This window comes from Paramormyrops kingsleyae, chromosome 14 (assembly GCF_048594095.1).
Source record: "Paramormyrops kingsleyae isolate MSU_618 chromosome 14, PKINGS_0.4, whole genome shotgun sequence".
In the NCBI taxonomy this organism is placed as follows: Eukaryota; Metazoa; Chordata; class Actinopteri; order Osteoglossiformes; family Mormyridae; genus Paramormyrops; species Paramormyrops kingsleyae.
This window is the reverse complement of record NC_132810.1, coordinates 1,051,496-1,065,275: the sequence shown is the minus strand read 5'-3', so window position 1 is coordinate 1,065,275 and position 13,780 is coordinate 1,051,496. Positions and strand designations below refer to the sequence as shown.

At 44.5% G+C, this 13,780-nt stretch overlaps 1 protein-coding gene across 2 annotated transcripts; it reads left to right on the top strand.

Annotated features, from left to right (window-relative positions):
- Positions 1–377: 377 nt before the first annotated feature.
- hnrnpua (heterogeneous nuclear ribonucleoprotein Ua) lies at positions 378–13,766 on the top strand. 2 transcript variants are annotated; one of them, XM_023838753.2, is made up of 14 exons: positions 378–1,137; positions 2,111–2,225; positions 6,334–6,407; positions 7,304–7,443; positions 7,548–7,647; positions 8,304–8,416; positions 8,515–8,778; positions 9,184–9,303; positions 9,675–9,803; positions 10,642–10,810; positions 11,080–11,349; positions 11,620–11,855; positions 12,592–12,687; positions 13,113–13,766. In XM_023838753.2, the coding sequence occupies exons 1-14, from the start codon at positions 630–632 to the stop codon at positions 13,161–13,163; spliced, it is 2,385 nt and encodes a 794-aa protein (XP_023694521.1). In that variant the 5' UTR covers positions 378–629; the 3' UTR covers positions 13,164–13,766. The 2 variants fall into 2 exon arrangements, with proteins under 2 accessions (XP_023694521.1, XP_023694522.1); XM_023838754.2 differs by having other exon boundaries at positions 379–1,137; positions 12,595–12,687.
- The last annotated feature ends 14 nt before the right edge of the window (positions 13,767–13,780 follow it).

The following is a 13,780-nucleotide window of genomic DNA, read 5'->3' as shown; positions in this document are numbered from 1 at the left end:
CCATTTTAATTACTCATATCCCTTCGTATTTCAACAACAACGAATTTATGTTGCCCTTTACAAATATGAATATTAAATTAAGGAATGTATCGCAAATGCCTCGTTTAATTTTTTATGTTCTAGTGAACTTGCATGCTATTTACAACATTTATATTTACAGTAGCTCGCATTATGTTAAATAAATAAATAAGCTATACATTCAGTAAGTCTGTTTTTCAGATGATAATTTAAGTCCCGCTAACTTTACTCTGATAAGCGGTTGGAAGATGGATTGATGAATCATGAATGCGTAATTTGTATGTGAAATCCATGTTCCCTATTTATGTAGTATTACGGTATCGCGAACCCGGGAGTTCGCTGCTTTTCTGTGACTTACGGTAGCGGTATATTACTTGCAACTGGCGGTTTCGCAACTGTGCTGTTGCCAGCCGTCGAGAGAAAGAAACGCGCAGGGGAGGCATTGTTTTGGCGCAGTAACATTTCTAAGCGGCTCTCTGTGCTTGTCTTCAGCTGCATCGTCTGGCGACGGACCTTTCCCCCCGTCTCTGATTTCTGAATTTTAAGAATTGTTGGGATTCAGACATTTACTGTTATTACGGAGAATATCTAATCAAGGTAAAGCCGTAAACATGAGTTCGATCAACGTGAAAAAGCTGAAGGTAAACGAGCTGAAGGACGAGCTTAAGAAGCGGCAGCTTTCAGACAAGGGGCTTAAGGCCGAGCTGATGGACCGGCTGCAGGCCGCTCTTGATCTGGAGGCCCAAGCCGGAGGCTCCTTTACCGGACCGGAGTCGGAGGAAAATGGCGCAGAGGGCGGCTGCGACGAAGCGGGTGGCCTAAATGACATGGGCGAGGAGGACCTAGAGGATGATCTGGTGGGAGAGAGCATGGAGGCCGACGAGGAAGAGGATGGGGACGGCGGTGAGGTGGATCCCGATGACAGCGCTCCGGCCGGGGCCGGCGACGCCGGGGCCAGCGGGCAGCAGGACGACGAGATGGGGGAAGAGGAGGAGGAGGAAGATGCCGGTGTGGAGATGGATAAATATGACGAAGACGACGATGCGATCCTGAAAGACGACGAGGAAATGGATAAATTTGAGGAGGACGACGGCGCGCTGGGATCGCAGTCGGCGGAGGGTGAGTCGCCGCTTTAAACGTGTTTTTGTGGTTTGATCTGGCTGGTGAATCGCCAGTCTGTGCTTCGGGGGGGCGGCAGATTCAGATGTGGTGGTGTGTTTTTTCTCCGTAGTCTCGATGCTGGATTTGAGGAAGCTTGGTTAATTTCCGAAGAGGATACCGTACGTGATCTGACGTGTGGCAGCGGGCGTTTGGCCCGGGTCCCTGTGCGGTTACATGCCTATATTTTGTCGTGAACAGCAGTGACATGGTGTGTCCTCTTAGCGCGACCAGGCGGCATGTTGACTCCATTGTTTCGGATGGCGAGCGTCCATATCGGTTATACTGGGTATTTTATGATCGATAGGATTTTTAAGTTGTTTTATTTAAATCGGTCATTTATTTGCACATTTCTCTCCTGTCTATTTTTGCGTTGCTCCTTGTCAGGAGGATCCGTCTTGCTTTCCTCGTGAATTAACGGTGCCATTTGGGGGTGTTGGGTGGGTGTCGTGTAGTGAATGCAGCCCATCATTGCTTTGGAGATCTTGTGTGCAGACAGATGCTCAGAGGTGCCTTGAGGTGTGTAGTGACATTGACCTTCATTCAGATCATAGGAGGGAGGGCAAAAAAATGTGTGTTGCTTCACGCACGGCGTATATAAGGACTGAGAACCTATTACATACCGCCGGCGTAGTAAGAACCATCTTAACACTGTGAATATTATGGGATTTTACTCTTCCTCTGCAGATGCACCCAGACCAGCATGGATATGATCAAGTGCTCTTTCTTTTTGTTTATGCAAAAAAAAATTATATATATGAGCGAGAGACAACCATTCTGTTCAGACGTTTTGTGTAATCTTCCAGTCAACCATGCATTGTAACTCAATGGGTGAGACTCATCAGACCCCATTCAGCCACTGTGTGGACCACCATGTTAAAGAAGGGGGTCCATCATGGAGGAACACCTGATTATCTTTGTTTTATTTCCAAAGGGGATGCGGACAAAGACAAGAAAGCTGAACAGAAGAATAAGAAGGGTGTTAAGAGACGCCGAGAGGAACATGGAAGGGGCTACTTTGAATTTATTGAAGAAAGCAAATACAGCCGGTAAGGATGGGACAGTCTGGCCTTTGGTGTCCCTGAAGTGCCACTGCCAGAGGCTTCTCACCAAACCGTATTGGCATATTAAGAGCGCCAATGCTTCTTATCTTGCCAGTTTGCCAGGACTTCTTTTGAAAAGTGCAAAGAAACACACATTTTAATTTTATAATATCAGACCGCAGTTGCTAGGATTAAGCGGTGCAGCGTGAGCCTTTCAGGTCACCGATGTGAGTGGTAGGTGAGCTTTCGACGTGGGCGTTTAGTGTGTCAGGGTTAGGCTGTGGCAGGGAGGACGTGTGCGATTTCTGTGTGAGGAGTGTGCTGGTTTGGGGGGGGTGTTCATGTCGGCTAGTGGGACTGTGATGTTGGACGTGCTTGATTTAAAGTGCGTGTGTTCGGATGATTTAATTTTCATCAGCCAAAGGTGACAGTTTCCTCCTCCTTGCAGTTTGGCGTTTTGTTTTTTCAGACCCTCTCTTTTGTGTTTACAGCCAATTTCTATCCATCCCTGTTGTTCTGTGTGATGCCCCTTGCGTGTGTGTTAAAGTCTATTCTATTTGGCAGGAATATTTTCATTCAACAGCTGCTGTTTTTTGTTACTGTTCCAAGTGTGTTACTTCAAGTGTTCATGGTTGCTGTGGCTTTTTTGTAAGAAGTCAAATTTGTGATGTGTCCAGCTATGATTGGTTATTCTTCAAATGACCCCATATAATCTCCCTGCCAATAGATTGGTGTTCAACATCATGTCATCCAACAAATATGCCATATGCAGTACTGTGCACAAGCTAAGCTTTAGGCAGCCAAAGAAAATGTTTAAATGATCTTTATGCTGATTTAAAACTGTTGTAAATGTTGTTATTCCTGTCAAAATGTTAGCTTAGTCATTTCAGAACTTCTGCTAAAATCACCCCAGTATTCGCAGAAACCGTCTAGTACACTCATGTATTTTTTGGCTTGGCCACTAACACACCTCGAATAGCTAATCAATATCCCATTGATTTTGTTTGTTTTTTTTTTTTTAACTAATTAAGTTAATTAAGTGAGCTGGTGGTGAAATTTGACAAATACATGGAACGACTGAGGTGCCCCTGAGGAGAGGTTTGGAAACCAAATCGGTGTTCATCTAGCCATCCAACAGGATTCCACTGACTTTTTGGAGAACAGAAGAAAAATTTGTTTTTATTATGTTACTCTTAATTCAAATATGTTCTAATGTTAAATTGTGGTTTTTATTCTGAGCAAATGTGCACTTACTACCCAGATAAATAGCTTTTACTACCCAGATAAATAGCTTGAAACATTTTTTTTTGACTAAGACTTTTGCACAGTACTGTATATTAATGCAGAGCTGATAAAACGGTATTTTAAAAAGTGTTTCGCTTGTTTACAGTATGTCAAAAACATATACTTTCATCAAGCCTGGGTACCAAGTAATTTTTGTCAAATGTGTAATCTGTATGCATGTCTGTTACAGTGATGTTTATTGGTCTGTTACAACAGCTTTGTTGAATGAAACATAGTTGTTTTTTAATGTAATGTTGAGACTTTAAATGGCCATAAAGGTCAATTTTATGCAAAGGTATACATTTCTAAAATTCTACAGGCTTATTTATCTTCATTTGAAATAAAAGGAAAACATCTCAATCTGCCCCTCTGTCACTGTAAACACAGGCATCATCCTGAAGTTAATTCTACTGCACATTCTCAGTAGGAAATGCATTTTAAGTAGTACTTTAATCGAAAAAGTGGTTCTCGGTAAAAGGAACGTTTGTGTTGGTTACCTCTTTTCCTTTGGCTATGACTTTAAATAGGGACCATCGGGAATTGAGAGCAGTTTCAGTGGCCTCTGTGTGCTTCTACTCACTGCTGCATTGCACGCCTGTATGTAGATCTTGCTGTAGGGTTATCAGATGATAGTGGCTTTAAGTGACACTTTTTGTATTGGAGAAAATTATGCCAAAAGGCTGTGGAAGGTTTGTTTGCAAATGAATAGTGAAGGCTGGTGCTGGCTTCAGTGTTTGTTTTTTGTTGTTTTTTTTCCCAGCTTCAGCTCCGCGCTGTCGCATTCATACCCTACTGGTCGGTGACCTCAGCCGATGAGTCAGTGAGGATGCTTGAGGCTTCCCTGGGCATATCCATCTGTCAGTTTAGTGCTGGATTATTTGGTACACTTTTACGCTTAATGGTTCTATAGCCGTATAGAGACATCAGTACTCATTGCAAAGCAGGCTAGTCTTTTCAAAAACGTATAGATTTGGCAATTTTTCCTGGTCTTGTGGTGTGCTGGGGTACTGTAGGAATAATGGTACAAATACCAGTATGACGGGTCTTTCGGAGCGGGTAATGTAGGAATAATGGTACAAATACCAGTATGGCGGGTCTTTTGGAGCGGGTAATGTAGGAATAATGGTACAAATACCAGTATGGCGGGTCTTTCGGAGCGGGTAATGTAGGAATAATGGTACAAATACCAGTATGGCGGGTCTTTCGGAGCGGGTAATGTAGGAATAATGGTACAAATACCAGTATGGCGGGTCTTTCGGAGCGGGTAATGTAGGAATAATGGTACAAATACCAGTATGGCGGGTTTTTCGGAGCGGGTACTGTAGGAATAATGGTACAAATACCAGTATGGCGGGTCTTTCGGAGCGGGTACTGTAGGAATAATGGTACAAATACCAGTATGGCGGGTCTTTCGGAGCGGGTAATGTAGGAATAATGGTACAAATACCAGTATGGCGGGTCTATCGGGGCGGGTAATGTAGGAATAATGGTACAAATACCAGTATGACGGGTCTTTCGGAGCATGGAGACGACCAGCAGACTCAGCCAAAGCTAGGAGTGAAATATACCTCGGGGTTTAAAATACACATGCTGGTTAATTTGGTCCATTTATGGGCTGATAGATGCTAAAAGTGAGGCGACAGATTAGCAGAGCTGTGACTTATTAAAAACAAAAATATTTTAAAGCGACTGCATCACGTGGTCATGCATAGCTGTTTTAGATATTGTCATTTGGCATAAATATTTTATACTCCTTTTGCGAAGTAAAAGAGAGAACTGATGAGAAATTATGTTTATTCATTTTCTAAGAATAAAGATGGTGTTTGATGTGACTAGTTGTTCATAATCCTACATGGGGCTTAAACAGCTGTAGCTGTTGACCAGGACTGAAAATGCAGCCTTTGTCAATATATGTGCTGGATAAAAAGGGAATGTGCCAGCTGATTACATTTGTATGTATTGCTGTAGCCAGGCCCCCAGGTGCTGACCTTCAAGCTCCCAGCCCAGGCCTGGTTCCAGGACGAGGTCCCAGTCTCCCCAGTCCATGCGGTAGTTGGTGCATGGGATTTGCAAAAAACGGCCAGGAAAGTTTGTGTCATTGAGAATTATTGCTCAACTGACACATTAAAATGTTTCCTTTACGGTTTCAAATGTTCAAATGGGTGGTGCTGGACATCAGTATTAAATATTTTAGTACCTCTAGATGCATTCCTTCTCGACCAAAGCTGTGTATAATGGCCAGAAGTTATCCTGTAGCTATTGGTCATCAAGATTCTTTAAAATGAGCACGGTCGGTTGTGTAATTCTTCTACCCTAAATTGTTGGTAGCAAGCGTTCTTCACAAAACAGAAACCAAAGCTGGTTCATTGTTTATCGATTTTGACTGGCTTCGCTTTGTTTTGACGCTCTGCTACCAACACGATTAACTGAAAAGTCCTTCGCTTGCGTCTTGACCTTTTACTAGAATGCACCCCCTGTGTAGATATATTTATCTCTGAACAGCATGCGTCTGAGCTAACTGTACATCTGAGGAGGAGGAACCTTTCTCGGATTCCCTGTCTCCTTAGGGCTGGCTTTTTAATAAAACTCCTTAAAATACTTCCACAGATGGCATATTCATTTTTAAGGGGCTGCCTGAGGAGAAGCTGCATTCTTTGCCTTGGACTGTCCTCCATTTTAATTCATTGACTTATTTATAATTTTTTTTTTGTTCTTCCGGTCTCTTGGTGGAAGTAGCCTGAAGGTTTCGCGTCCATGGTGCTTGTGGCTGTGCCCTGAATTTGGAAGCCTGTTTTGGAGCTGACCTGCATGTTCCCATGTTCTCTTTTAGGGCTAAGTCTCCACAGCCCCCCCTGGAGGAAGAGGACGAAGAGTTCGACGACACCACGGTCTGTCTCGACACGTGTGAGTTTTCTAAGTTGCAGATGAAATTGATCGTATGCTGGTGAGTTAGGTATTTGGTTTTGGGACTGTTAATGCACGCTTTCTTTTATCCTGTCAAGATTGTTGGTGCGTCTTGGCAGTATGAGGTGTTGCTACTAGCGATTCGTCATAGAGGATGTAGACAGGTCACTGTTAACGAGACGGGAGAGGAGGTGGAGAATGCGTTAAATTGGCTGCTCTCTGCCAGGGGAGGAGGGGACCCAGCTGGGGTTTGTTCATCTGCTGCCTGGAACATGCAATTACATTAAGCCTGTCAGACACATGTGAGCGACCTGGTTTCCGCTGGTGAAGGTTCACTGCCCAACAGCTGGCAGTCTTTCCCCATATGGAGCCAGATGATTCGCAGAATGAGAGAGAGTGCAGTGACAAGGAATGTGAATCTCTGAGGCAGGAGCAGCAGGGTTCTGAGGGCTGAGGAACATCTCCGCTGAGCCGGAGGTACTGCAGTGGAACTGCACAGATGGAGCACCGGAATTTTACTCCAGTTAAATTATGGCACCTTAGCAAACACCTTTGTTTTTCTAGAGATGGTTTTTACAATCTGAGCTTTAAAAACAGTGTGGATCTGCAGGTATGGTCTCTGTGTCTGTGATCAGAAGGTCGCGGGTTCAAATCCTGTGGCCAGAGGAATGATTTTTGCCATTGAACCCTCGAGCAAAGCCCTTTACCGCCAATGGCTCCAGGGACTGGTTGACCCTTAGCTGTATGTTGTATGTGATTGAAGCGATGTCTACCAAAATGCTTTTATTTGGCTATGTTTACGCTACTGTGCCTTTTAATGTTGTTTTAAACTCAAAATGCAGAGCCAACCATATAAATCATCCATTTAATTGAAGCATTTGTAATTTTATATCCAGACAACAGTGACCTGCACTTCAAAGTGTCACGTGACCGTTACAGTGCCTCTTCTCTCACCATGGAGAGTTTTGCTTACCTGTGGGCTGGGGGCAAGGTCACATACGGCGTGTCCAATGGCAAGGCCTGCTTCGAGATGAAGGTACGTGCTCCTCCGCACCCTTCAGATCTGTCCCTGTTTGCCCCCCCATGTGCATCTCTGCTCTCCTCCGCACCCTTCAGATCTGTCCCTGTTTGCTTGCACAGATCATTGAAAAGATAGCGGTGAAGCACATCTCCAGCAAGGGTATCGACATCCATGACGTCCTGGTGGGTTGGTCTTTAGCCAACAGCAGTCTTCTCCTCGGTGAGTGTTGTCAGGTTTTGTAGATTTGTGTTTCTTTTGAAAGGAGACTGACTACATGACTTTATAAACGCTCTTTCGTTAACAAATGCCTGCACAGTGCTTGGAGCTGGGAGGGAGCAAAACATGCAAACTGTCTGGTGATCCATGAGGACTGGGTGGAAAAACACTGATGTAGTACACATGCCTATGATATGCATTCATTTTCCAGCTTCTCGTCCTTCGGATAGTGGGGATATTTTATAAAAGTAATATCTTTGTTAGTTTTATGATGATGCATTTGTGTTGGTATTCTTGGGTAAGCTGAAACTAAGGTCTGGTGCTACATGGTGTTCGGTTTGGCGGTGATTGATGGTTTTTGATGACACGCAGGTCTAAGCCAGGCGAAAATTCCTAGTATTACATCAATAAACAAATTGCTATTAACTTGTCAGCAAAGGACTTGGCTTTAAACTGAATTGAGGAGAACAGGCAATAAGAAGGCTTAGGGGGTAGCTGTGCGTGCGCGTGTGTGTGCGTGTTCGTGCTCGCATGTTCTGATGTGGGTTTCCTCTAGCCGCTCCAGTTTCCTGCTGCAGTCCAAAGACAGAGTTAAATGATGTGTCTAAATCATTTGTGATACAGGCTTAGTAACATCGTTGGTTGTGTTTGTGATTAAGGTGAACAGGAGCACTCCTATGCTTATTCAGTGAAAGGGAAGAAAACCACCAACTGTGTGACTGAAGACTATTCGGACAGCTATGACGAGAATGACGTCATCGGCTGCTTTGCGGTCAGCCTTCCTCGCCGGCTTCCTTACCTGCCCGACCCTCATTACTCTTTAAGAGCTTTTGGAATAGATCTCATGGATGCCTGTCGGGTGTGTTTCAGAACTTTGAGAAAGACGAGGTTGAGTTGTCCTACTCCAAAAACGGCAAGGACCTGGGCGTGGCCTTCCGGGTCAGCAAGGCCTCCCTGGCTGGGCGACCCCTCTTCCCCCACGTCCTCTGCCACAACTGCGCCGTGGAGTTCAACTTCGGCCAGAGGGAGACTCCATACTACCCTCCAATGGAGGGCTTCACCTTTCTACAGCAGATCGCAGTGGAGGAGCGAGTGCGGGGGCCCAAGGGGCCCGACAGCAAGGAGGAATGTGAGGTGAGGAGGCTGCGGAGGTCACACATCTATGTCAAGCCCAGAATTCATTCAGTCACATAGAAGCTTTGGACTGTGTGTATTTTGACCACCATTGACTTGAGTTTTCCCCCGAATGTCTGAAGATGAACTGAAGTTTTCCAAAATATAAATGATTAATCTCAGTAAATGGGTGAAATTGAGGGAAGCAGTTTAAAAACCTGTTTTAGTATCCGGACGCAGGGTGTGGCTCTGCCGGCTGAAGTGCTGTGCCTGTGATCAGATGGTCCTTGGTCTGAATCCCAGATGGGGTCAGATAGGAGTGATTTCACTGGTAGACGGGTGAAGCCGGACGCAGGGTTCTGACAGTGGCTGCTTTCAGCTGATTTCATGGCTCGAGTGCTCATCTCCGCTCCGGTGCCTTTGCAGGTTATAGTTATGGTGGGTCTGCCAGGGGTAGGGAAGACCACCTGGGTCACCAAGCACACAGAGGAGAACCCCGGAAAGTACAACATCCTGGGCACCAACACCATCCTGGAGAAAATGATGGTATTGTTTGTTTCCTACCAAGTGTGTTTACTTGTACAATATCCATGCGTGCACGACATTTTCTACAGAAACAGTTCAGGGTAGGTAGCTTGTTCAAGGTTATAGTAGGACAATGCATAGAATTTTGAAAATGGCAATTTTTTTGGTGCCCAATCTGTAGCTTTAGTCTACTATGGTATGGCAAGAAGAGGGTACGACGTGAACTGAGACGGTCAGCATAACTTTAGAAACAAATTCAAATGTGTTGTATTCAAATTAAAATATTTAGTAATTTTCAAAACTGTAATAAATATCCTTATGGGAATTTGAATCCTTTGAATGCTGCCCTTTTTGGAAGGACAGCTATTCAGCGAGCTTGATTTTGCATGCAGATTGCTAGCTTGAAGCGACAGATGAAGGACACCACCAAGCTGCAGGCCGTCTCCCAGCGTGCTCCTCTCTTTCTTGGCAAGTTCATCGAGATTGCGGCTCGCAAGAAAAGGAACTACATACTTGACCAGGTAAATGTTTAATCCCCCCATGTGTTTTACACATGGTATTACCTCATCTGTGACATTTTTAAATAGTTTCTTGCATACATCTCTCGGTTGAAGTACTACTTTAATGATAATGCAGGTAAAATTAATTCAAGCCAAATTAATTCGTCAGCAGAGCCTTCTGCCAACTACCAAGGGTTGTGAAGGAAGGAAGTCTTACTGACAGATTATTTTTACCTCACATTGATTGTCCTACTGACAGAAGATATTATTTTTCGTCCTATGGCTGTCCTTGAGGAAGCCGTGTTTTAATTGTTCTGTTACAATAATGCAGTTCAATATGTGTCTGATTCTCAGTGGTAATACAGAAGATGTCGTTCCATACATTTTGGAAGTTCTCAGAAAATAGTGAACAGGACAACTTATGTAATAAGCAATATTGCATGTAATGGTGATCCCAAAGGTGTCCGTTCATATTCATAACACTTGCATCAATTTTTAATCCTGTGTACTTGTCAACTTTTATAGTAAGTAAAAAAGGTCACTGCCAGACTCCATAGTTCCTGCTGCTGGTTCTGGAGTCGCAAAGACAAAATCACATGAATGATACTTTCATTATGTGGAATTTCAGAGCAGACCTGTACCTGCAATGCCCCTTACCGGTAAAATAAGCACCGTGAAAGATTATCGATGTGGTGTTTTTACACAGTAGACACTGTGTAGCTGCTTAGCCCTAAACCTGCATATTTTCAGAATTCAGTTACTGTGAAGTGGAGTAACATAGACCAATCTATTTGCATCAGTTTGTTTTTTTAAAAGAGCAGCTCATTAGCATGATGGTGCCCTTGATTCTTCTTCCCAGACCAACGTGTCAGCTCCAGCCCAGAGAAGGAAAATGTGCCTCTTCGCCGGGTTCCAGCGCAAGGCGGTGGTGGTGTGTCCCACAGACGAGGATTATAAGGACCGGACGCAGAAAAAGACAGAGACAGATGGCAAAGACGTCCCAGAACAGGCAGTCCTCAAAATGAAAGGTAGGGATGCTGTCCTCCTGGATCTTTGTCTAAAGAACCTTAAATCAAAGCAAACTTCTGGAAACCTTGAAGCCATCTCAGTGTTGGCTTCTCCTTGCCTTATTCCTTCAGACAGTTTGGGCAGCTGAACAGCCTGAGTCTGTGAAAAGGACTGACTTTGACTTTGGATTTAAATCCTTAAATGTCGACTTTTATTGCAAAGGAATGTGATGGGTGAGTGGGGGTGTATTGTTATTTAAACATTCACACACGCCCTCTGATCTTCAAAGGGATCTTCACGTTGCCAGAGGAGGGCGAGTGTTTCAACAAGGTGATCTACGTGGAGCTGCAGAAGGACGAGGCCGTGAAGCTGCTGGAGCAGTACAAGGAGGAGAGCAAGAATGCCCTCCCCCCCGAGAAAAAGCCCAACCCAGGCGGGGCGCCCACTAAGAGGGGGGGCAGTCGAGGCCGAGGGGGCAAGAACCAGTTCAGCAGAGGCGGTGGCCTCGGCCCAAGGGGTGGCAGGGGCGGATTCCAAAACCGGGGCAACTTCCGAGGAGGTAGGTGCCACCTGCAGCTTCCCATGGTGCCGTAACCTCGAAAGATCTGATTGGTCAGGAGCTTCTTGTGGTTTTCCATGGTGGAGTTGGCTCCAGTGTAAATGTTGTACAGTGTGAATGGTACAGTGTGAATGTGGTACAGTGTGAATGGTACAGTGCCGCAGACTTTGAAGGAGGGTTTAATGACTCGTGACACATTTAATCTTTTGGTCAAGAATGCCGTCGCTTGTTTCTCTCATAACTAATAAAAGTGACCTATTGTGTCCACAGTCCCTGGACCGCGGGGTGGTTTCAGCAGGCCCCCCAGGGGATTCCTGCCCCCTCCAGCATTCCGGGGGGGCTTCTCCAACCGTGGCAATTTCAACCGCAGCAGTGGTGGCATGCCAAACCAGGGTGGGGCTCCCAGGGGTGCACCTGGGCGGGGCAACATGGGGAACAGGGGAGGGGCCATGCAGAGGGGCAACTTGAGCCGTGGGGGCGGAGCCAACCGTGGAAACTTCAGCCAGGTACGTTCACAGGGACATGCTGGTTAAATCTGGGTGTGAACTGGTTTGCTACTCTTACCTCTCCCTCCCCATAGAGAAAGTTACAGGACAGGTTTCATTGTTCTGTAAACAATGCTCTGTTTTGGCTTTACTGTGGTATAAGCTGGTCTCTTCAGCATATTTTGGTTGAAGTATGGAATTGAGATGTATGGAAAATTGCCTGGTATAACTCATGAGCAATGGCTCTAAACAGTACTGTTCAAAAGTCAAGGAAAATGTTTGACTGTAGTTGGCTTATATTTCCTCAAACGCAATTAAATCTATGAACATATACAAATTAACAGTAAAAATAAGGATTTTTTCTGTTCTCCAAAAAGTTACTGGTGTCTTGTTGGACTTCATTAAGTCAATGAGGTGCTGATTAGCTATACAAGCTTGGGTATTGGTCAAGTCAAAAACTACGTGTGTTGGACAGTCGCTGCATATACTGGTGTGATTTTAGGAGAGGTTTTGAAATAGCTAAGCTGACGCACTTTGACAGATAAAAAGTCCTGCACAAACATGAAGATCATTTAAATATTTTCTTTGAATGCCTAAAGACTCGCACATTACTGTATGCCACACTCTGAAAGGAGGACTGGATCCCTGTGTATAGTAATAACCAGGGTAAGACCAGATATTTAATGCAGACATTTGTTTTATATTGAACAGAGCCTGAGCGCTCGGAGAGACTTCATGAGTTTTGTATTTTTCCTAGAAGTTTAGGGGCAGGGGGGGCAATAACCGTGGCTTCAAGAATGGAAACTTCGGCATGAATAAAGCTCAGGCTTTCAACCAGAGCTGGCAACAAGGGGTACGTATGATCCGGTACCGATCCTTGCCCGGAGTGTGCCTGGGCTGTTTTATTCGTTCATGACCTGGGGTGAATGATCTGTTATCCTGTTTGATAGATCTATTTACCATTCAGTTTTACTTTTATCTGCTATAGCATCTGAACTTGAAGTTTCCAAAGTGATGTAAGCAGTAAGATGTAGTAAAAATGCTTAGACTCATGGTATCTGTCGAGGAACAGTGTCTGCACGCTAAAACAGTGTTTCTAAACCCGGTTCTCCGGGAACCCCAGACAGTCCACGTTTTTGTTTCCACCTAGGTCCCAGTTGACTGTCCAGGGGTTCCTGAGGATTGGTTTGAGAGACACTGTGTTAGAATACTGACTAATATGAGACCCCCCCCCCAACACACACACACACACTCCACCCCTTCATTTTTAATCCACAGTTCTGGAACCAGAAGCCATGGAGTCAGCAGTACCATCCAGGATATTACTGAAGCGTTGGCAAGAAGGGAGAGCGGGACACTGGACCGACAGCCCCCGCCACTGCAGGCATCCATTCATAAACCCTTTTTTATATATATATATATAATCATAGAGATGTCATTTTAAAGATACATTCCACGGCTGAGAAGTGCCTGGGGATTCTGTTCTAAGCTTTATCAGTTGACTCTGTAGCGCCGCCTCCCTTGATTTCAAGCTCATGCTTTAAGATGTTTTAATGTCAGGAACCTCAGCATTTGTCCAGGGTGGAATGTTTTGGGTTTTTTTTTTTTATTATTATTATCATTATTATTTTTGTTTAAATGACTTTCAGGGTTCCGTGTTTTATCTTTAAAATGTGGTTTTTACTAAACTCCAATTTTGAATCTGTTTAGTCTTTACCGGTGTGTCACACGGCACTCCCAGAGATTAAAAAAAAGAAAAAAGCACTCCTTTTACAAGCATGTCAGTTGTATTCGTAGTCATAGAGATGCTACTATCCTAATGAGCAAAGCTGATTATTCAAAGTCTAACTTTAAAAGAAAAAAGCTTAATTTCTTTTTGTTAGGCTGTAAGAGCAAAGCCACAGCTTACAATAAAAGGGGTTTTTCTTCCCAGCTTGTGTGTTTCA

Bases quoted from the DNA above. Each gene is read 5' to 3' on its own strand.
- hnrnpua (XM_023838753.2), top strand. From the start codon at position 630: ATGAGTTCGATCAACGTGAAAAAGCTGAAGGTAAACGAGCTGAAGGAC. The intron at 6,408-7,303 runs GTGAGTTTTCTA...TTTTATATCCAG, and splicing joins CACGGTCTGTCTCGACACGT to ACAACAGTGACCTGCACTTC. The intron at 12,688-13,112 runs GTACGTATGATC...TTTAATCCACAG, and splicing joins ACCAGAGCTGGCAACAAGGG to TTCTGGAACCAGAAGCCATG.